Below are 22,111 nucleotides of genomic sequence, written 5' to 3' on the forward strand. Positions count from 1 at the left end.
CCATTCTGTCTCTATTGAAAGCCATTCATTTTACACATTTTTATTTGTTGCTGTAATGGATTCTTACTACACCCTGCATCCTGCTCAATATAAGGATAATATCGTAGACATTAAACTTCTAATTTTAAGTAATGACCTAATGTTCATCCCTTTGAAAACATTATTAACAGTGATTGTGTATTATTCACAGATATTGGCTGACCTAGAAAATCATGCATTATTTAAGAATGATCTGGAATGTCAAAAACTGATTCTAGAAGCAATGAAATACCATCTATTGCCAGAAAGAAGAACTTTAATGCAAAGTCCGAGAACTAAACCCAGAAAATCTACAGTTGGAACTTTGTATGCTGTAGGAGGAATGGATAACAACAAAGGTATATAATTTTGGATTTATATAACTATACATCCTGTGTTATATTGTGATGCAGCTTTAATATTGTAATGGTTAATATCACAAAAATTTACATAAACTTAGTTTTAATTATTGTTATTTCAGATTAGGAGAGAAATTAAATATCTCTTATTTTTGGTCTGTAGGTGCTTTCTGCTTCTTATTCATCTTTAAGTTCCTTATTCATTTCCTGTGCATTATGTACAAGATTTCATATAAAATAAAAAAGAGATTTGAGTCACTTAACACAGGCCAAACAATTTTTTGGACATATTGAGAATGGTATTTCAATGCTAAGAAATGTAAAATACTAGGCAAATTCTTCCTGGGATCTCAATTATGAAGAGAATCTTTGAGAAGTTGAGAATGTCACATAGAAGCCAGATAAATAAGTAGACAATTATAAAGAAGTATAAGAATGGTAAAAGTTATAATTTATAGTTTTAATTGTGTTTACTAATTTAGTCCTTCAAAAGAAAGTGAATCATTTGTTTAAAATTAAACATATGCATTTAAAGATTTTATTCTTATGCTTTTAGAGTTACTGGAAAAATCTCCAAAAATTTGTCCTCTTCAGATTTTCTTATGTCTGTCTTAATTTTCCTGAATAAGTACACAAGAAAAATAATATTTAAAAAGTGTAATTTTCATGTTTGTTTCTAATAAATGATATAACTAACCATAAGATACTTCTAGTAAGTATAAAAAAACTGAAATTGGCAACAATAGAGTGTGACCAAATATTCAGCATCTTTTTTTAAATTATTAAGATAAATGAGAACAACAACAACAAAAAACAAACTTATTTCAATCATTGTGAACGGAGATTTCAAAATTGTAGCTGAAGGGAAAAAACTTATGTAATCAATAAGGAATGACACATTCTTATTTGTTATCTGTCAAAAAGATATCCTATGGCTGTTAGATGGTTTTCATAGTTTATTTTTGGAAAACAGCAACTCCTGTAACATATGACAATGCAGAAGTCTAAAGAAAAGCGATTTCTTTTATAAGTACATAGCAAATCTAGATAGTAAAAGGGCTAAATGTTTGTCATCACATGGATGAATACAGGCACACATAAAAGAGAATATTCGTCCTGGGAGAAGGTACTAAAGCTTAGAATACACTATTATTGAAGTAAGAAAGCCTTAGAAACTTCTTTAAAACACAATAAAATATCTTCTGTCTGGGGTAATCTCTTTCCCAAAAGACAGAATCTGGATGGTGATTTTGATGTTTACTTCAAAAAACATCAGATATATAATCTCTATATCTATATCTATATCTATATAATATATGTGTATATATATACATATAACTATATATATACACACATATAACTATATTTCTATAGAAATATACCTATTTATCATGGTATTCAACTTCCTCTCTCGGACATTATATAGCTACGCACCTAAGTATAGGTATATATAGATTTACTAACATCCTTGAAGTTGTTACTTTTGTTGCTTGTAGTAATTACTTACATTGTATGCGTGAAACTATGTTATTACATTTTTGAAAGACACTTCAAATTGCTTACTAATTATTATTCACATGGAAATGTCACAGTTTACTTGAGCTTAACCCTATTATTAAACACTTTGCTGGGATTCAATTATTTTTTATATACATAATGCCACCATTAGCATCCACATACATAAAAGTTTATCCTAATCGCTGAGTATTTCCTTAAATAGACATCTAGATGAAAAATTACTGGGTGGGAAAGGAAAGCCTTTGTGACATATAAGCTTATTTCTTTTTAGAAAATATATAAGAATTTATAATATTACCAAGTTATATAGAATGACAGTTTTACTGTCTTGTCAAAAATTTTTTTATGAATAAGTTTTAACATAACAAAATATAGAGTCGTATAATCAATCCCCAAGTGTTCGTCATTACATTTATATTTCTCTTCTTATTAGTGAGATTGAACTTTTTGTATTTTAATTTTTATGCATTTAATCACACATATAATAATGAATATTGATATATTAGTACCTGTCTTCTAATTATTGCATTTTTTGCAGTTTCTTGAGCATTGTTTGGTCAGTAGTAACAGCCTATGGTACAATCCCGTCATTTTCTTTATTTTAAAGGAAATAATTTTGATACTTCAGAAGCCTGCTGTAAATATCTAGTAGGTAGCATAACACACCTGGCAATGTTTGAAAGAATGATGGATATTGTATAAGAAAATATATAGATGCTCTGGATAATATTAAGTTTTCTAAGACAGAATTTACTTTCTTTTAGGCAAACACTTAGAGTAAGAGAAAATTGCCTTCTTCCAAGCAAGAATTGGATGATTTGAGACCAAGATTTAGTGTTTGTGAGGACTGCCTTACTCTTGTTTCGCTTTCTTGTTTTATACCAGGGCCACTCATTCTTGGTGAGCCCTGAATGCTGTTTCATTTTTAACTCAGAACTAGCTTTGCTTGGTTCTGAGATAAATCTATGCCTTACAACTATTTATAAGCTAAGTTTATCATCTTAACTTCCATTTTCTGCCTGGATCTCTGCCTTTTGCTGTGTACATCTTCAAAATCAGCAAATGCCCAGAGAAGACAAGCAGTGTTGCCCTGCCATTCTCTTTACTGAGGGATAGGAGTCTAAGGTCCTGATTGCCTTGATTGCCCTGAACTGCAATTTGTATCTTTTCAGCCTCATCAGACTGCCTGGTGGCCTCAGCCCACACGTATGCAAAGTCTCTTAGCCTAGAGCTGCTTGTGAATCAATTAAAGGCAAAAATGGTAAAGAATGTCAGGCTTATTTCCATTCACGTCCCCTGTTTCTGGGACTTCAGATTTTTAAGTGTTAGCTGTATTTTTTAGTCTCTAATGTCTTTAAACACCTAAATTTTGTACTATGAACTGAAGCTTTGTAGTTACTCATGTGGGAACAGTTTGTCTGATACAAACTAATCCATCATGTTTAAAAGCAGAAGCTCCTGTGTATTTGTTATTTTGAGGTTGTCTATATCTGAAACTTCTTGAATTATTTTCACATTTATATATTTGTTTATGAATTTCAATGTTCTTTTTTTTTCATTCTGTCCATTATTTCTTAACAATTACACATTTTATTTTATATCCTGTGGCTAATAATTTCAGCATCGAAAATGTTGGGGTCTAAATCTGTTGTTTGTTGCTTCTGACAACTCTCACTCATGTTAGTTTGATTCCTTCTGTGTTAGGTAATATTATTTTAAAGTTATAATTAGTTTTCTTTACTCTCTGGGACTTCTTAGGGGCCTAAATTTTGCAGATGCCTTCCTCTAATTAGCCTGAATTTGCTTCAACCCAGAACCAAAGGCATCACTAACATAGAGACATGTCAGCCCCCTTTAACCATCCAGGCTTAATGCAAGATCTGTGGTTCCTTGTTCTCCCACCTTGAGTTTGGCCCAAGGCAGATGCCTCAGATCTCATTGTTGGAAACCTCTGTCCACAAGAAATGCTGGCTTTTGTATTCCTTTAGGTCTCTCTCTGGTTTCACCTCACTGTTCCTTCAGCTATTTGACTGCCCTTGAAAATTTCTCTTATTTTCATGTAAGATGAGCAATGCAAATATTTTTTTTTTTTTTTGTAATTTGCCCAAGTGGGCTGGTATTAGAATTAGAGGGCATTTCAGCCTGAGTCTTCTATTCTAAAACAGTCAGAAGCATCCTATTTCTCTTTTATTCTAAAGTTTTCTCCATAGATTATTTCACTTGTTTTATGTCCTATAAATTTTGAAGAGTAGATATTTTGTCTATAACTAAACCATTAACACTCTGAAATGTTTCAAATATTTTAGATATTTGTAAGGGAGACTCCTTGACATTTTCATAGTTAATTAATTTTGGAATATTCACAAATTTAATAGTATTATTTTCAGTTATAACTTCTACATCTCTAAAATGCGAATAATAATCCCACCTCATATTTTAAATTCTAACATGTATTAAATTAGAACATATCTAATTACAATGTAAATGACCATTCATTAATAATTTGATCAAATCCCACGCTTCTAATAGTGAGTGTAATTCAAAATCTGGAGCCTAAACAGGAATTGATACATGTCTTAGAACTGAGTCATCATTAGCAAATATTCAAAACTACAAGTACAAATTATTGAATACTCATTTGTTCTCCTGTTATACATTAATTCTCTTTTTCAAATGATAGACAACTTCACAACAGAAACTACATGTTTCTAATTTTAGAAATACTATTAATTGTGATAACACTTGTGATCAATTGTAGACTTTCAGTAAACATCTACTAAATTTAAATTGTAACTAATTTAACTGATCTAAATGGATATCCAAAATGGACAAATCTCTCATATATTTATGAATTATAAATTCACTTTGAAGTATAATATACTATTTATCAATATAAACTGTGTTAATAGGAAATTCACCTTTGTAACATTTTGAAGATGTGAAAAGCAAAATGTAATTAGAAGGTCTCTGTTACCTACACGACTCTTCCCATAGGACCCTTCAAGCAGAAAAGAATTTTATGGATCTAGGACACTTTTCCTCAGTAACTGATTATTTGTAAATGATAGATATTATATCAATGACATAAATACACACATATGTACATTTAATTGAAATTTTATTTTTTTCTCCCCCCAATTTATGTACTTACTTATTTATTTTTATTTCAATAGGTTTGTGGGAAACAGTTAGTGTTTGGTTTACGTAGATAAGTTCTTTAGTGATGATTTCTGAGATTTTGGTGTACCCATCACCTGAGTAGTGTACACTGTACCCAATGTGTAGTCTTTTATCCCTTAACCCCCACCCTTTCATCCTTCCCCTCAAGTCCCCAAAGTCCATTGTATTGTTCTTATAACTTTGTGTCCTCATAGATTAGCTCCCACTTATAACTGAGAACATATGATGTTAGGTTTTCCATTGTTGGGTTACTTCAGTGGGAATAATGGTCTTCAACTCCATCCAGGTTACTGCAAATGCCACTATTTGGTTCCTTTTTGTGGCTGAGTAGTATTCCATGGCATGTATGTATGTGCATGTGTGTATGTATATACACACACATTATATATACATACACATATACATACATACACACACACACACACCCCATTATTTCTTTATCTACTCATTGATTGATGGGCATTTGGACTGGTTCCATACCTTTGCATACTTTTGCAACTGCAAATTGTATTGCTATAAACATGCATATGTGCAGATGTCTTTTTCATATAATGACTTCTTTCCATCTAAGTAGATATCCAGTACTGGGATTGCTGGATCCACTGGTAGATCTGTTTTATTTTTTAAGGAATCTCCATACTGTTTTCCATAGTGGTTGTACTAGTTTACATTCCCACCAGCATTGTAAAAGTGTTCCCTTTTCACCATATTCATGTCAACATCTATTATTTTTTGATTTTTTGATAATGACTATTCTTGGAGGAGTAAACTGGTATCACATTGTGATTTTAATTTGCATTGCCCTGATCATTAGTGATGCTGAGTATTTTTTCATATGTTTGTTGGCCATTTATTTATGTTATTTTGAGAATTATCTATTCATGTCCTTAGTCCACTTTTTGATGGGATTATTTATTGTTTCTTGCTGATATGTTTGAGTTCTTTGTAGATTCCGGACATTTGTCTGTTGTCAGATGCATAGTTTGTGAAGATTTTCTCCCACTCTGTGGGTTGTTTGTTTACTGTGCTGATTATTTCCTTTGGTGTGCAGAAACGTATTTAGTTTAATTAAGTCCTATCTATCGTTTTTTTTTGTTGTTACATTTGCTTTGGAGTTCTTGGTCATAAAGTCTTTCCCTAAGACAATCTTTAGAATAATTTTTCTGAGGCTATCTTCTACATTTTTAGTAACTTTAGGTCTTAATTAAGTCTTTGATTAATATTAAGTTGATTTTTGTATAAAATGAGAGATGAGGATCCAGTTTTGTTTTACTACATGTGGCTTGCCAATTATCCCAACAAAATTTGTTGAATAGGGTATCCTTTCTCCACTCTATGTTTTTGTTTCCTTTGTCAAAGATCAGTTGGCTGTAAGTATTTGGCTTTCTTTCTGGGTTTTCTATTCTGTTCTATTTGTCTGTGTGCCTATTTTTATAGCAGCACCATGCTGTTTTGGTGGCTATAGTCTTATCATATAGTTTGAAGTTGGGTGATGTGATGCCTCTAGATCTGTTGTTGTTGTTTAGTCTTGCTTTGACTAGGCAGGCTGTTTTTTGATTCCATGTGAAGTTTAGAATTCTTTTTTAAGTTCTATGAAGAATGACAATATTTTGATGGGAACTGCATTGAATTTTTAGATTGCTTTTGGCGATATGATTATTTTCCCAATGATTCTACCCATCCAGGAACATGGGATGTGTTTCCCGTCTGTCATCAATGATTTATTTCTGTCATCAATGATTTCCTTCAGCAGTGTTTTGTAGCTTTCCATGCAGAGTCTTTCACCTTCTACTTAGGTATATTCCTAAATATGTTATACTATTTCTTGGCAGCTCTTTTAAAAGGAGTTGATTTCTTGATTTAATTCTCAGCTTGGTCGCTGTTGGTGTATAATGGTGGTACTAATTTGTGTACATTGATTTTGTATCCTGAAACTTTACTGAATTCTTTTATCAGATCTAGGAGCTTTTCGCATGAGTTTGTAGTTTTCTAGGTATACAATCATATCATCAGTGAACAGCGACAGTTTGACTTTATTTTTACCAATTTTGATGCCCTTTATTTATTTCTTTTGTCCAATTGTTCTGGCTAGGAGTTCCACTATTATGTTGAATAGAAGTGGTAAAAGTGGGCATCCTTGCTTTGTTCCAGTTCTCAGGGGGAATGTTTTCAACTTTTCCTCATCCAGTATAATGTTGACTGTGGGTTTGTCATAAATGGCTTTTATTATCTTAAGGTATGTCCCCTCTATGCCAGTTTTGCTGAGGGTTTTAATCATAAAGGGATGTTGGATTTTGTTAAATGCTTTTTCTGCATCTCTTGGGATGATGATGTGATTTTTGTTTTTAATTCTTTTTATGTTGTGTAGCACATCTATTGACTTGCATATGTTACACCATCCATGCGTCCCTAGTGTGAAACCAACTTGATCATGGTGGATTATCTTTTTGATATGCTGTTGGATTCAGTTAGCCAGTATTTTGCTGAGGATTTTTGCATATATGTGTATTAGGGATGCTGGTCTGTAGTTTTCTTTTTTGTTATGTCCTTTCCTGGTTTTGGTATTAAGGTTATGGGAGTTTCATAGAATGATTTACAGAGGATTCTCTCCTTCTCTATCTTTTGGAATAGTTTCAATAGAATTGGTACCAATTCTTCTTTGAATATCCGATATAATTCAGCTGTCAATCCACCGAGTCTTGGACTCCTGTTTTTTGACACTTTTTTTTTAAATTACCATTTCAATCTTGCTCCTTGTTATTGGTCTGTTCAGAGTTTCTATTTCTTCCTGGTTTAATCTAGGACAGTAGTATATTTCCAGGAATTTATCCATCTCTGCTAGCTTTTCTAGCCTGTGCATGTAAAGGTGTTCATAGTAGTCCTGCCTGATCTTTTCTATTTCTGTGTTATCAGTTGTAATATCTCCTGTTTCATTTCTAATTGGGCTATTTGGACCTTCTCTCTTCTTTTCTTGGTTAATCTCACTAATGGTCTTTGAGTTATGTTTATCTTTTCAAAGAACCAGCTTTTTGTTTTACTTATCTATTGTATTTTCTTTTTCAATTTTATTTAGTTCTGCTCTTTTTTTTTTTTTTTTCTTCTGCTGGGTTTGGGTTTGGTTTGTTCTTGTTTCTCTAGCTCCTTGAAGTGTGACCTCTGATTGTCTGTTTGTGCTCTTTAGAGTTTTTGATGTAGGCATTTAACACTATGAACTTTCCTTTTTCATTGATTTTGCTCTATCCCGAAAGTTTTAATAAGTTGTGTCACTATTATCATTCAGTTTATATAATTTTTTAAATTTCTATCTTGACTTCATTGTTGACCCAACAATCATTCAGAATCAGATTACTTAATTTCTGTGTATGTGCATGAGTTTGAGGGTTTCTTTTGGAGTTGATTTCCAATTTTATTCCACTGTGGTCTGAGAGAGTACTTGATATAATTCCAATTTTCTTAAATCTGAGAAGACTTGTTTCGTGGGTTATCATTCAGTCTATCTTGGAAAATGTTCCATGTGTTGATGAATAGAATGGATATTCTGCAGTTGTTGGGTAGAATGTTCTCAAAATATCTGTTAAGTCCATTTGTTCCAGGGTATAGTTTAAGTTCATTGTTTTTTTGTTGACTTTCTGTCTTGATGACTGTCTAGTGCTGTCAGTGGAGTATTAAAGTTCCCTACTATTATTGTGTTGCCATCGATATCATTTCTTAGGTCTAGTAATAATTGTTTTATATATTTGGGAGCACCAGTGTTAAGTGCATATATATTTAAGATTGTAATAGTTTCCTCATGGACAAGTCCTTTTATCATTATGTAATGTCCCTCTTTACCTTTTTAAACTGTCATTGCTTTAAAGTCTGTTTGTCTGATATAAGAATAGCTACTCCTGTTCACTTTTGGTGTCCATTTGCATGGAATATCTTTTTCCACCCATTTACCTTAAGTTTATGTGAGTGTTTATGTGTTAAGTGAGTCTCTTGAAGATAGCAGATACTTGGCTGGTGAACTATTATCCTTTCTGTAATTTTTATGTGGGGCATTTAGGCCATTTACACTCATTGTTAATATTGAGATGTGAGGTACCATTATTTTCATCATGCTAGTTTTTGCCTGAATACCTTCTTTTTTTTTCCCCACTGTATTATTGTTTTATAAGCCTGGTTAGATTTATGCTTCTATTTTGGTGGATTTTGAGGTTTTGTTTCAAGATTTAGAGTTCCTCTTAGCAGTTCTTGTAGTGCTGGCTTGTCAGTGCCAAATTCTCTCAGCATTTCTTTGTCTAAATATTATTGTATCTTTTCTTCATTTTTGAAGCTTAGTTTCACTGGATACAAAATTCTTGGCTGATAATTGTTTTGTTTAAGGAGGCTAAGACCCCAATAGTTTCTAGATTGTAGGGTTTCTGTTGAGACATCTGATATTAATTTACTAGGTTTTTCTTTATAGGTTATCTGATGCTTTGCCTCACAGCTCTTTAATTTTTTTTTTTACCTAGTTTTTGACCTTTCTCTGGTGCCTTCTTGAGTAGCTTAATAACCAACCTTCTGAATTCTTTTTCTGGAAATTCAGAGATTTCTTCTTGGTTTGTATCCATTGTTGGTGAGCTAGTGTGATTTTCTGATGGTGTTATAGATCCTTGTTTTGTCATACTCCTGGAATTGTTTTTCTGGTTCCTTTTTATTTGGATAGACTATGTCGGAGGAAATATCTGGGACTCAAGGCTGCGTTCAGATTATTTTGTCCTGCACAATGAATCCTTAATGTGGTGCTCTCTTCTTCCCCTTGAGATGGAGCTTCCTGAGAGCTGGACTGCAGTGATTGTTTTTGCTCTTCTGAGTCTAGCCACCCAGCAGAGCTAATGTACTCTGGGCTGGTGCTGGGGAGTGTCTGTGGAGTCCTGTAATGTGATCTGTCTTCAGGTCTTTCAGCCACAGACACCAGCACCTGCTCCAGCAGAGGTAGTACGGGAGTGAAGTGAATTGTGTGAGGGTCCTTGGTTGTAGTTGTGTTTAGTGTGCTGGTTTCCTCAAATGCTGGTTGTGCTAGCAGTTTGTTGGCTTCCAGCCAGGAGGTGGCACTTTCAAGAGAGCATCAGCTGATATAAACTTGCCCTAAGATTTCTTGGATAAATATACTTTGGGTTTCTCAGGCAATGGGCGAGGCCTTAGAGCTCCTAAGAGATTATGCCTTTCATTTTGACTACCAAAGTAGGTAGAGAAAGTCTTGGTGGGTGCAAGGTTAGGCATATCTGAGCTCAGACTCTCCTTGGGTAGGGCTTGCTGTGGCCACTGTGGGGGATGGAGGTGTGGTTCTCTGGTCAGTGGAGTTACTTTCTCAGGGGCATTATGGCTGTTTCTGCTGCGTCATACAGGTTGCCAGGGAAGTGGTGGAAAGCTGGCAATGACAGGCCTCACCCAGGTCCCACACTGGCCAGTCTTATTCCCACCTTGCCCCACCATCGGCATGGAGTTTATATCCAGGCAGCTAGTGAGCAGGGATGAGATCTCGCCCCAGGCTACAAGCCTCCCTGCTGAGAAAGCAAGCAGGGTTTTTAGGCCTTACCTCTCCCTACCTGCTTTAGCCTCTGTGTTCCTATGGCCTGTACTTCCCATTTGCACTCCACCCTGGATTGTACCCAGGAATAATCGTATTTAGTCAAAATTATTTAAAAGTTCAGCTGGAGATTTTCTTCTCCCTGTGGTCCTTTCCCAATTCCACTGACTGCCCTTACCAAGAACCTCTGTGAGATAAAGTTAGAAATGGTTTCTCTGGGCACTGGGAGTGCCTACAGGGCTCATCCTGCTTCTCCTTCTATTTTTATATTTCACTTGGCTCTCTAAATTTGTTTCAGCTCTAGAGAAGGTTAAATACTTCCTTTGTGATCTGGATTTTCAGGTTCCCTCAGTGAGGTCAGGGTATGTGCTTGGAGGCTGACTTTCCCCTCTCACATTTTAGGCACTCACAGTTTTCTAGCTGTCTCATGGAGTGTGCTGTGGCAAGCCACTTCTTTCAAAGGGACTGTGAATTCCTTTGGTTTTCCTGCTATGTTCCTGCATCAGTTCTTGGAGCAAAAATTCATTATGTGAGTCTCCTCATGCCGTTCTGTCCATCCGAGTGCGAGCTGCAAATTAGTCCTGCATCGTATCTGCCATTTTCACATCAGTGACATATATTTTAAATACCTCCTTCCAAACACCATCATATGCAACATTTTCTTTACTTCCTACAACAAACTTATCTTGAGAGTATTTTCCAAACTCATTTTGATTTTGAAGAGATTGAGAAACTTTTTTAGTTTCTACCATTTAGTAAGTAGAGTTTAAATCTAGGATTGTATATAATTCCAAAGTTTGTATTATTTCTTCTGCTCTTTTGCTCACATTTAACCTGTTAATGATGAGATGTGCTAAGAATAACACTTTTTTTTTTTTGAAACGGAGTCTTGCTCTGTTGCCAGGCTGGAGTGCAGTGGCAGGATCTTGACTCACTGCAACCTCCGACACCCAGGTTCAAGAGATTCCCCTACCTCAGCCTCCCGAGTAGCTGGGATTACAGGCATGCACCACCACACCCAGCTAGTTTTTCTATTTTTAGTAGACACAGAATTTCAACATGTTGGCCAGGATGGTCTCTATCTCCCGACCTCATGATCTGCCTGCCTTGGCTTCCCAAAGTGCTGGGATTACAGGTGTGAGCCACCATACCCTGCTACTAAGAATGACTTTTTTAAAAGGCCTGCTAAATACTTGATATACATTAATTCTTATTATATTATTTTTATTTAGAATTTTACTAAAGATTAGACTCAGTTCTCAAGTGCAGTGTATGAAGGAATAAATTTCAGGCCAGCTAAATAAACCTTATGATTTCAGGAAACATATTAGAAATATAAAAAATTATATAATTGAAAAATTATATTTGCTCTATTATATTTATTTCAATTTCATGTTTTATAAATTAATTTTATATACCAAAATTATAAATATATTATAATTTTACCTTATTTTCAAATTCTGTTTTATTAATTTCCATTGAGATTTACCTTTTAAAAACATGTTTTTAAAATCTGATATAACAGATATTACATTAAAATTCAGCCCACATTTTAAAATTGTTCTATTTATAGGCATGAAGAACCATGAAATTAATATCTTTAAATGTCCAAAAATATACATATGAATGTCCAGAAAATTTTTCTAGACAAAATTCATTTGTCTAGAAAATGAATGTCCAGAAAGTGAATACAAGTTTATAAAGGTCTCAGTTAATATATTCTTATTAAAATAAAAATCTTACTATAAGTATTCTAAAACACTCATTTTTTAAAATTTAAATTTCATGGCCGTATATTCTCTTAAAAGAACAATTATTTATGTTAAAAAAAAAAGCAACTTTTATTTTTTTTCAATTTAAAAATAAGGGTTTAATATATTTAAGGTTTAAAACATGATACTTTGAATATGTATATAGTGTGAAATGGCTCAGTCAATATAATTAACATATAAATTGCCTCAAATATTTTTCCCTGCTGAGAACAGCTAAAATCTACTCTCAGTATTTTTTTTTTTTTTTTTTTTTTTTTTGAGACAGAATTTTGCTCTTGTTGCCTAGGCTGGAGTGCAATGGCAGGATCTTGGCTAACTGCAACCTCTGCCTCCCAGGTTCAAGAGATTCTCCTGTCTCAGACTCCTGAGTAGCTGGGATTACAGGTGCCCACCACCATGGCCAATTTTTGTGTTTTTAGTAGACACAAAGTTTTACCATGTTGGCCAGGCTAGTCTTCAAATCCTTTCCTCAAGTGATCTCCTGCCTTGGCCTCCTAAAGTGCCGGCATTACAGGCATGATCTCACCAATTTTCAAATAGACAACACATTGTTTTTAACGATAGTTATGTCATAGAGATCTATTGTATAATAGATGTCTAACTTATTCCTTTTACCTAACTAAAATTTTGTGTTTCTTGACCAACATTTTTCCAGTCTTCACCACTAGATTCTCAGCTCCTAGTAACCACCATTCTACTCTCTGCTTCTATGAGTTTGACTTTTTTTATCTCCTACGCAAAAGTGAAATCACTCTGTATTTGTCTTTCTGCACCCAGCTTACTTCACTTAACATAATGTTCACTTAACAAAAGCAACTTTTAGACACAAAATAGATAGATCTTATTTTTTTGTAAGTATATCTAGGCCATAATATGTTGTATAAATGTCAAATAAAAGTTCTATAATTCAATACAAAGTCATTATATTTCCTACTTTCAGAGAACTATCAATATACTATCTGGGATACACCCTATCAGCAATATTTCCATCTAACTTGGCTTCAGACATCAGTTATCAGATTTGCTCTGCCTTCTGTGGCTAATTAGTTATTAAGGACTGTCTGATTTACATCCACATTTCCACTACTTTAGTTGAAGCTTTATCACCTCAGCTCTGCAGTCCTGGGATAAAACATGTGCTTCTCAAATGGATTTATTTGTTCTTACAACACAGAAGTATGTTAGATGGTGATCTCCCTATCTGCAGTCTCTCTCTCCAGTCCCATCCACCCAGCTCTCTACTATCAAATTAATTTATCATGACTTTTAGCATGATCAGTAAAATACAAAATATAAATATAGATAAAATACAGTAAAAACTTTCATTAGATCTCCATTCCTCAGGTAAGGACTAATATTCTTTGCCCATGAAAATTTAATTATTTTATTATTTTTGGCTTATATATAGACTTTAGAGCCTAACTCCTCATCAACAACTCCAAATACCTTTGGGTGCATGATATTCACTTATTTTAATAAAATTGAAAAAGTTGTGTAACACTTATAAACTTTAGTAGGGTAATTAAGTATTGTAAATGTTGGTGTGTCTCATATGCAAAATGGGAGTAAAAACATTTCCTATTTCTTTGAGACATTTTGAGGTATATACTGATGCAAGACCAGAGGTTTACATGTTAAGTTGTTTTAAGTTAACAACTTAACCAAATGTTGATTCAATAAATGATGGAAACAGCTTTATTTTGAAATATTATGACATATATGATTCATTTGTGGCAACTTCTGTCACACTTAAACCTCTACTCATTGGAGGTGAGGCTTCTATTCTTCACAGAGCAAATACAGTTAAAATGCAAGCTCTTGATAGCAAGCTTTTGATGTCTTAACAGTTTATCCTGAGAGAAAGTTTGTGAGCAAAATAAGTTTGGTTATAAAAACATAAAGTTATATTCTTGAAAAACTGAATTGCACATATATATTTTAAATTCACTGTATTAGCCATTGTTTTCTAAATTTTATGTGCATTAAAATTTTAATATCAATATCAATTTAATCTTTATCAGGTAATTATATTAAACCAGTTATTCTATATTATAAGCTTAATATAATTGATTGTATTTTATAGCAATTATACACATCATTATTGTCACAAATATTATACTATTCTTACTAGATACTTCACCTATTGTTTTAAGGGTCTAATTTGAGGTATTTTTGTTGCACATAACTTGTAATATTTTTGTAAGTGGCTCTATTGGAGCTATTTCTTTTAAGTGACTCAAGAATCTCTACTGGTGCCCATTGCAATACCCACCTCTGAAGTGTGGGTAGAAATAAGTAATGACTTCATATATTTGGAAGTCTGACTAATTATAATCATATCATACAATTATTTGTTTAGGTGCTCACGTGTTGAATAGACAATGCCACTTTCTGATAATGCTGCTGCTATTTTCTCCCAAATCAAAAACATGACCTTTTAAAAATGTTTATTTCAAAAATTAGAAATTATTAATTTTGAAATATAATTAAAATGATATCCTTTCTATTGTCTGCTCCTTATATGTTTCTTGGGTTTCCAGATTATAAACTCATTCTTTTAGGATTATCTAAATCTGCTACAAATATTCATTGAGTGCCTACTAATTTCTAGTCACTGTTCTTTTTTTATTATTTATTTATCTGTTTGTTCGTTTGTTTATTTATTTATTTATTTTCAGACGGAGTCTTACTCTGTTACCCAGGCTGGAGCGCAGTGTATGATCTCGGCTCACTGCAACTTCCGCCTCAAAGCTTCAAGCGATTCTCCTGCCTCAGCCTCGCAAGTAGTGGGATTACAAGCGCCCACCACTACACCCATCTAATTTTTTTAAATTTTGGTAGAAATGGGGTTTCGCCATGTTGGCCAGGCTTGTCTCGAACTTCTGACCTCATGATTTGCCTGCCTTGGCCTCCCAAAATGCTGGGATTACAGGCATGAGCCACTGGGCCTGCCTAGTCACTGTTTTTAGTGCTAGTGAACAAAACTATAAAAATTTCTACCATGTTTTAGCTTAAGTTCTATTCATGAGGCCATAAGCAATAAAAGTTAGTAGAAAATAGTTTATGTGATGATTATTTATTCAGAAGTATAAAGTAAAAATGGGGGAATGGAGATTACAAAATGAGGGGACAGTGTTGATATTTTACATAGCGAGGAAGGCCACTTTGATGAGTTAAATCACATATACAAGTTGCTATCTGAAAATTTCATTAATTTCTTTCTGAAAATGAAGAGCTCTTTAAATTATTATGACCAAGGCCAGGTGTAGTGGCACGCCCCTGTAATCCCAGCACTTTGGGAGGCCAAGGAGTGCGGATCAACTGAGGTCAGGAGTTTGAGGCCAGCCTGGCCAACATGATGAAACCTCATTTCTACAAAAATTAGCCAGGCATGGTGGCACACACCTGTAATCCCAGCTACTTGGGAGGCTGAGGCGTGAGAATTGCTTGAACCTGGGAGGCAGAGGTTGTAGTGAGCCAAAATCATGCCACTGCACTCCAGCCTGGGAGACAGAGTGAGATTCTATCTCAAAAAAAGATAAAAAAAAAAAAAGACATAAATAAATTATTATGACCAATGAACATTTGTTAAGCTTTTTTATTTTCATTTTCTCCTAATAATTTATAATTTATGGATATTTTTAAAGCAGAGTTTGTCAAACTATGGCCATATCTAGCCTACCATTTGTTTTGTATGGTTTATGTACTAAGAATAGTTTGTACATTATAATGATTGGAAAAAAAATTTCATAATGCATTTTTTTATGTTTTAAAATTCAAATTTTAATATTCATAAACTTTCATTGGGTTTCCCCTATTCGTTTACCTGTTGTCTATGGCTGCTTTCACTCTGCAGTGGTCATGTGGTTGCAAGAAAGAAATACACAAGATGATCCACAAAGCCTATGACTTTTACTATTGCCCTTTCCAAAAAAAAAAAAAAAAGAGTTTTAGTACTCTTATTAAAGAAGAAAATAAATCTCTACTGTATTTTTCTTGGAAATTTCTAGTGCCAAATGTCACATTTGTTTGACCCAAATGTAATTTAGCAGCAGCTGGAGTGGGAAGTTTCTGTGCAAGTTCACAATGTCACACCACGGGCAACCTCCTGTTCTACCTACTTTTCTACCTAAGATCATTCTTTGAGGTATTCAGAGCAAGCTCAGCCTGCATGTCCCTTGAACAGGCATCCCAGTAGTGGGAGTAAAGGATGAGGTTGAATCTCCAGAGGCAGTTCTCAACTAACTTGGTATGAAAGTCTGTGATGCTATTCAAATTTCACTGTTAGTATTATCACTTTCCCTTTTTATACTACACTTACGTCTCTGTTGGCCAATTTCAATTATCCTTTTTATTTTTTGTAAAATGATAGCGAGCTTATCACTTGGAGACAGAGAGTAAACATAAAAGCCTGTACATGAACTTGCTAATGATCACCTTCAGACTCTGACAGAATTGACACGATGAATTATTGATGGTGATGTGCATCTTGTTAAGTAATGACTTGTGGACTGAAGAGTTAGTAGTAAAATGTGTGCTTAATGTAATTACTCACAGTGAATATATTATGATAACCAATAGGTGAACCCTGTTATTGAGGGACTGGTGCTACTTAACTAAACCATAAGTAACTGAAATTCATGTATATCAGAACAAAGTGAGGACTATCTGTGTCTGAGGAGACAATATAAAATTGCACAGTTTGATACAGAGAAATAGAACTGGAATGGCAGGGTATGGGGTTGGTGGGTCCTCAAGATCCTACTTAATAGGTACAAGCCCATGAAAGAGCAGCCCTCTTTTGATTTGGCTAAAGGGGAATCCAGATTCTTAGATGGACTGCTCTCTTCTTGACACAGGAAAACAATGTCAAATGAACTTTCCTACATACTGAATGACAGCTGGCAAGCAGAGAGCCCTCTGGCTTTGACAAAGGAATTTATAACAGATTATTTCATTCTAAAGAGTAAACCAAGTAAAAAGCTGAGACTCTCAAACTGATCTTTGGAGCCAAAGCAGAGAAAATAATAATAAAATTTAATTATCACATTGTTCTGTTTATCACCTTATACTTGATAGCTATGAACAAAAAGCAGAGCCTAGGTAAAAGAAATCATAAGCATGCTCATGGCATGTTAAGTCAACAGTAGCAATCGTCAGTCCTTTAGGTACGGATTAACTGAGTGGACAAGTGAAGAAGAACTAAAAGTCTCTTATTTCTACTTTTATTTTTTTGCATTACCTCCTTGTTGAATGATGACTTACAGCCATAGGTCAATTACTGATTTTGATTAACAGGCAGGTGTCTGTTCAGATAGCACTAAATCTTTCATGTGAACTCAAAGCAAATGTTCTCAGTGTGCCTCATAATAAGAATGCTGGGAAGGTGATGAAGAAAAATATAAGCAAGTGAGAAACTTTAATTCTTAAGTATAAAATAAAAGCTTAATTTCCCAGAGATTTTCTATTGAATCATTTTACTATGGAGAGTGTATTATAGTCTTTTAATGTTTCATGCATGCCTTGAGTTTTCATATAATTTAAATTAATAAATTATATAACTTTAAGGATTAAACTTCTGATATCTTTCTCTTTGTATTCAAAGGACTTGGCCAGATCATTTATCCTGAATTAATCTCATCATTCTTTGCATTATTATCAGTATTGTTGCAAGGCAAAAATGGAAAATGAGATATTTTGACCTTATTTTTACTCTCTTGGCTTGAACTGGACAAGCTACACTCTCAGGAACTTTTAAAGAACAGCCTTTCATACAGCAGTTCTGTAACTGGATACTTTTTGCAGCATTTAATTAATAGTAATCATCCTATGGCTTTGAGAAAGAAAATGATTCACTTCCAATTCTCTGTCAGAGAAACCTGACCATTTGCAATTAGATTGGAGAAATAACATTAAAATACTCTATGACTTTTTCTGAAGAAAAGCAATATAATAAAAGAAGCATTTATATATATATATATATATATTATATATATAGGCGTGTGTGTGTGTGTGTATATATATATATATATTTATATATTTGCCCTTTTGAGTACTGCCCTACTTGATGTTTGCCTCAGTGACTACATTCAGTCACTTTGGTTCCACTTCAACACTTTTTCTTTGAACTTGTAGTATGTCACTGGAGATTACTTGTTCAAGGTCATTAGTTTGCACACAACTATAGAAACAACTCAAAACTATGAATAAAATCATGTCAGCCAAAGCTCAGTTCCATTTCACACACAAAGAATTTTCTTCTGAAATAGATAGTCACTTACTGTCTTGCTAAGGGATACTGTAGAGGAGAACCATACTTCCCCAAGCATCCCAAGGGAATAACTAAATTAAGATAGGGTATCTGCGTTTGTATCCATCTTTAGAATTTAAAAGGATGCCTATGAGTTAAGTTAAATTCTTATTTATGTCACCCCTGTGAGTGTTTGGACGAGAGACTTCCAGCCCCCAGAAGCCAAGTTCTTTATCGGAGAATAAAATAAGGCTGTCAGACGAAAAGTGAAGTTTTCTTTTACAGCCTTATCTTCACTATAAAGAGACAAATCTTAGTGACTAATTCAGCTGTAAATACTTCTGGGGACTCTGCTGAGGGTGGTTCAGAGTAAAACGTATGGGTCAAATATTTCTAAATTCAGACCAATAGCTTTATTTTTCCTCGTAATAGAGGATTTGAACCTCATGATTGTGCATTCTGTAGATCTTTCTAGGAATGGAGACTGTATGAATGCAGACTGAATAAAAAAATCATGTGTTATGATAAAAGGCCTACCATAATTATAAATTCTTGAGTACTCAGTACATTCTTTTTGATCAATCTCCCTGTGAATGTACAGCAAATGAAAATAAACATATCTTTCCTTCACACTAAATCTCCCTTAGTAGATTCATGGGGTAATAAGTCTGAGTGTGTTTTGTATATATTTCATGAATAAGTGATCTTAATTCTCCAGTGTGTGGCTATTCTCTGGAAAAGAGAAAGAGTCTCCCTAGGGCAAAATTAAATTACTTCTATGATACAGACTTGCAGAGAATAAGTAAAAGATTCAGAGATAAATAGAAGTCACCTAATGTGGCACTAATGTAATCCTGCATTTTGAAATGAGTAAATCTCAATGAATCACAGAAAGCCTTCAATTAGAATAATTTAGTGAGGTCAGGAAAAGGAAAGGTCATGAAAAAGGAAAACATGTATTTTTTACAGGCTTATAGTTTAGGTGGAGATCACTGGAACCTCATATTCTTTTACTATATGTCTATAAAGACATTTTATGACTTCTCTTTTCGCCATATAATCAGGAATACTAGAACCGAATTGTCATGATTGCCATCTTTTTCTTTCATTCCAGTATCTACATTTTCAACAAAAGCTAGAAAAATTCACATATTATATGCAAGATCTTTACTGGGGCATAGGGCATTTTAATAACATAAATAGCAAGGGCTTGCTTATTTTTGGCAAATGATGTTAGTTATAAAAATAAATATTTTATTTGAAAATGTCAAGTAGCATGACTTTATGTTCAGTAAGCATTTTTAAGATGAAAACGTAAAATAGTCTCACAATAATATTTTAATATGAAGAGTGCTCATTTGTTGTAAAGCTTTTTTTATTATTTTTATTTTTATTTTTTATTTTTCTGAGATGGAGCCTCGCTTTGTTGCCCAGACTGGAGTGCAGTGGCGCGATCTTGGCCCACTGCAATCTCCGCCTCCTGGGTTCAAGCGATTCTGCTGCCTCAGCCTCCAGAATAGCTGGGACTGCAGGCATGTGCCACCACTCTCGGCTAGTTTTTGAATTTTGTTGTAAAGTTTTTAAAATATGAGCTCTTTGCCATAAAAAGGTAGCTAACTAATAATGATAGAAATAATAAGTTTAAGTTTTGGTTTACCTTTTTAAAAGTCTCTTTGTTGTGACATCATTACTAGCAACAAAAGCTGCTTTTAAAAATAATGAACTAGAACTTTAATTATAGCACTAAGAAATATTTATGGTACAATATTTAAAATAGGTAGTTACATATAAAAAAAATTCAACTTCCAGGCCAGGCATGGTGACTGTAATCTCAGCACTTTAGGAGGCCCAGATGGGTGGATCATTTCAGACCAGCAGTTCAAGAACAGCCTGGTCAACATGGTGAAACCCCATCTCTATTAAAGGAAAAAAAAAGCCAGACACGGCAGCCCATGCCTGTAATACCAGCTACTCAGGAGGCTGAGGCAGAAGAATCAATTGAGCCTGGGAGGCGGAGATTGCAGTGAGACAAGATTGGGCTACTGCACTCCAGCCTGGGTGACAGAGGGAGACTGTCTTAAAGAAAAAAAGAAAAAAAGTTATCCATTCTCTAAATTTACTATGTACTTAATTGCATTCACACACAGCCGCCCTAAAATGTTGCATTGATTTAATGTTAACCAGCTGATTTAGATGTGAACATCAAAATTATACATCTTCTAAATCTACTGAAAATCTGTAAAATTATTTAATTATTAGGAAAGCCTAAGTGAATTTTCTGATATTTACCTATTGCATTCACATTAATTCCCTGCTTATGCATTAGCATATTTTTTATTTTGATGTTTCTATTTTTCTTCTTGATTAATATTTTTTATATACCAACAAAATATAGCCTTTTCATATTTCTTAAAAGGTATAGTTCATTTGTTTATCTTTCAGTGTTTTGTTTCTCTATTTGTATATTTTTGATGTAAATATATTTTATATTCAGATGGTTGGTGATTATATATTTATTAAAATGTACCTTATAACTTCTGGATTTTGTGGCTTTCCCTCACAAATCTTTCATAGTGGGCCCACCTAGAAGTAAAAGTTAATCATCTACTTTTTAATATTCTAGTTCATTTACAGCTTTTAAAAAATTTTTAGATTCAACAGGTACATGTGCAGGTTTGTTGCATGGGTATATTGCATGATGCTGAGGTTTAGACTTCTGATGATCCCATTGCCCCAAAAGTAAACATAGTACCTGATGGATGATAGTTTTTCAACACTTTCCCACTTTTCTCCTTCCCCAGTTTTGGAATCTCCAGTGTTACTTGTTTCCAATTTTCTGTCCTTTTGTACCCAGTGTTTACCTCCCACTTATGAGTGAGAACATGTGGTATTTGGTTTTCTGTTTATGTGATAATTTGCTTAGGATAATTGCCTACAGCTGCATCAAGGTTGCTGCAAACGGCAGGATTTCATTCTTTATTATGGCTGCATAGTATTCCATGGTGTATATACATACCACATTTTCTTTATTCAATCAACCACTGGTTGGCACCTGGGTTGATTACATGTCTTTGCTATTGTGAATAGTGTTGCAGTGCAGTGAATAGTGCTGCAGTAAACATATGAGTGCAGGTGTCATTTTGGTAGAATGATTTCTTTTCCTTCGGGTATAAACCCAGTAATGGGATTGCTTGGTTGAATACTAATTCTGTTTTTAGTTCTTTGAGAAATGTCTTAACTGTTTTCTGTAAGGACTAAAGTTATTTGCATTCCCTCCAACAGTATATAAGGAATCTCTACTCTTCACAATCTTGTCAATATGTTATTTTTGACTTATTTTATTTTATTTTTTAAATTTTATTTATTTATTTATTTATTTATTTTGAGATGGAGTCTCACTCTGTCACCCAGGCTGGAGTGCAGTGGCACGATCTCGGCTCACTGCAAGCTCCGCCTCCTG

General features: G+C 34.0%; 1 protein-coding gene across 2 annotated transcripts in view; it reads left to right on the forward strand.

Moving 5' to 3' along the window:
• The window catches only part of LOC105489954 (kelch like family member 1), a 437,149-nt gene that overhangs the window by 308,167 nt on the left and 106,871 nt on the right, over nt 1-22,111 (forward strand). For both annotated transcript variants that reach the window (XM_071081257.1, XM_011755115.3), the window contains exon 6: nt 191-377. In XM_071081257.1, the coding sequence (XP_070937358.1) occupies nt 191-377 (187 nt within the window). The remainder of the gene's footprint in view (nt 1-190; nt 378-22,111) is intronic.

This window comes from Macaca nemestrina, chromosome 16 (assembly GCF_043159975.1).
Source record: "Macaca nemestrina isolate mMacNem1 chromosome 16, mMacNem.hap1, whole genome shotgun sequence".
In the NCBI taxonomy this organism is placed as follows: Eukaryota; Metazoa; Chordata; class Mammalia; order Primates; family Cercopithecidae; genus Macaca; species Macaca nemestrina.